This window comes from Humulus lupulus, chromosome 4 (assembly GCF_963169125.1).
Source record: "Humulus lupulus chromosome 4, drHumLupu1.1, whole genome shotgun sequence".
In the NCBI taxonomy this organism is placed as follows: Eukaryota; Viridiplantae; Streptophyta; class Magnoliopsida; order Rosales; family Cannabaceae; genus Humulus; species Humulus lupulus.
This window is the reverse complement of record NC_084796.1, coordinates 242453158-242455570: the sequence shown is the minus strand read 5'-3', so window position 1 is coordinate 242455570 and position 2413 is coordinate 242453158. Positions and strand designations below refer to the sequence as shown.

The following is a 2413-nucleotide window of genomic DNA, read 5'->3' as shown; positions in this document are numbered from 1 at the left end:
TTCACATAAAAATAAAATCAATTCTATTCTCGACACTAAAATCCAAAATTCGAGAATATTATTGTTCAATTATTAAAAGAGTTTTAAAAAACCAATAATAAATTTTTAGTATAGGATTTCACAATAATTAGTAAGTTTCCCAATTTGCCCCTACATGAAATTAACCGAAAAGGGTAGTTTCGTCATAAATGGACAAAACGAGTACAAAAAGGAAAGAGACAGGCACACACAGTTGGAGCTTAGTGATGCCATTAAGGCTTAGAAAGATAGATAGAAAGAAGTTCAGAGAAGCCGAAATCGAAAAGCTCGACTCGATTTGAATCGAATGGGATTTGCGTTTTCTTCTTCTTCTTCTAAGGCCAAAAGCTCTAAAGAGTTTTGGGGTATGGGGCTTCTTCTGGTTTTCTTCCCCGAAGATAATTCTGCCATTGTTGACAAAAACAAGCTTTTCTCTTCTTCTCCTTCTTCTTCACCAAACTCTTCTATTTCCGCTACTTCTGCTCCAGTAATCAGAAGAAGCAATTCAAATCGTCTTCTCACCAAAGCTCAGTCCACCATTTCAATCTGTGCTCTCCTCGTCTTCATTACTCTCCTCCTCTTCACACTCTCAACTTTCGAACCCAACAACCGAACTCACCAGCCCAGAAGATTCCTCACCCAAAACCCAGAAAATCTCTCCAAGCACAAACCCAGAACCGGCGCTGCTTCGAGCCGTGATTCTCTCTTCTCCTCGTCCCCATGGTTCGGCAAAATGTGGAAGCAGAAACCCAAATTGGGCTCGAAGAATACTCGTTTCCCGGCTGCGCTTCAAGGATTGGGGACTCTATATCGCCGCGGGACCAGAGCCATGGCAGATCTCGCCGTCGGCCACGTCCCCGACGATTTAAAAGATGGCGAGCTTCGCTTGTTTCTCAGAGCCCTCCACAGGTCCGGACTCACCGCTCGAGCCGACGTCGTTTTTTTGTTCGGGTCAAACTCGTCGAAGTTCGACTCCGTGATTCGGGAGGAGAACGAGTCGTTTTTTAAGCTGGTTCACGGCTACAAGCATTTGAACAAGACGAGCCGGAGACCCACTTCGAGCTTCGACGTGACTCAGTTCAAGGCCGGAAAGAAGGAAACTGGGGAACCGCTATGGGGCAAGAAAAGCCGGAGTGGTAACAGCAGCAATAATAGTAACAACAACAGTGATTCGGGCGAGTCGACTCAGTTGAGTTATGGGTCGGTGCTGGGTTTCGAGGCTTCGGAACTCGACCCGGAGAACTCGCTCGCCGGTTTTTTAGACCACGTTCCGCTGAGCATGAGAAGATGGGCATGTTATCCGATGTTATTGGGCCGAGTTCGGCGCCATTTTAAGCACATAATGTTAGTGGATGTGAACAGTTTGGTTGTACTCAGTGACACACTCGGCCTGGTCAGGAATCGGAGCCCCGAGTCCGTTTTTCTATTCACCAAACCGGACAGTTCCAAGCACGGGAAGAAAAACTCGGACAAAACCCAGTCTCATTCTTCCGTCACTTCCGCCGTCGTAGCCGGCGGAGCTCGGGGCATTCGGCGGTTGTCGAATGCCATGCTGATGGAGATAGTCAGGGCCGCGACGACGACCCAACAACACAAGAAGAAGAACTCACTGACTGAGTCGGCAATTCTCAACCAACTCGTTGGGAACGAGTTTTTACTCAACAACGTGAAGGTGATCAAATCGGTTGACTCGGTCCCGGACCCGAGTTCTTTCGCTCAACTCGGTCATAACTCGGGTGGAACTCACTCTGTGGTGCATCGTGGTAATACTAATAATGATCGTGAACTTATCAATTCTATTATTACGAAACAAATATGTTCATCTCAATTAGATTCTTCTGTTTATAGTGATTGCTAGCCAAAAAATTTAGAATAAGGTGAAGTAAAAAAACAAATAGAAATTTTTAATAATAATGTTATAATTTTTTATTTATTTTATTTTATTTGTTTTTTAAAATTTATTTTAGTCTAAAGGATATTTCATCCCAAGTTTTGTTCTTGAATGTATATAATATTTCAGGAATGTAAATTTGATGTTTTTTTATATTCATTTAGATTATTTCAATTTAATAATTATAATCAATGTTTGTATTGTATTGTATTGCATACCAAATAATATAAACACTTTTTTTAATCATAAAGTAATGTTAATAATTTGATGTAAGCTATTTTCTTTTCTCTAATAATGATTATTGAAAGGTTAATATTATTGACTTTTGTTGGGTACTATTAGATCTTTATTCATGGTTTTTGGGGTCATATTCTCTCTCCTTTGGCATGCACATATAAAGTTTCTGGCTTTTAGACCAACCAATATTAAAATAAATTGTGAAAACTATAACCAATATTCTTAAATTTTGTTGGGTTTTTTTATTTATTTTATATTTGGGTGCTT

General features: G+C 40.8%; 1 protein-coding gene across 1 annotated transcript; it reads left to right on the top strand.

The window, feature by feature from the left end:
* Positions 1–240: 240 nt before the first annotated feature.
* LOC133831455 (uncharacterized) lies at positions 241–2047 on the top strand. Its single transcript, XM_062261754.1, has one exon. It carries the CDS (start codon positions 326–328, stop codon positions 1874–1876), a length of 1551 nt encoding a protein of 516 aa, XP_062117738.1. The 5' UTR covers positions 241–325; the 3' UTR covers positions 1877–2047.
* The last annotated feature ends 366 nt before the right edge of the window (positions 2048–2413 follow it).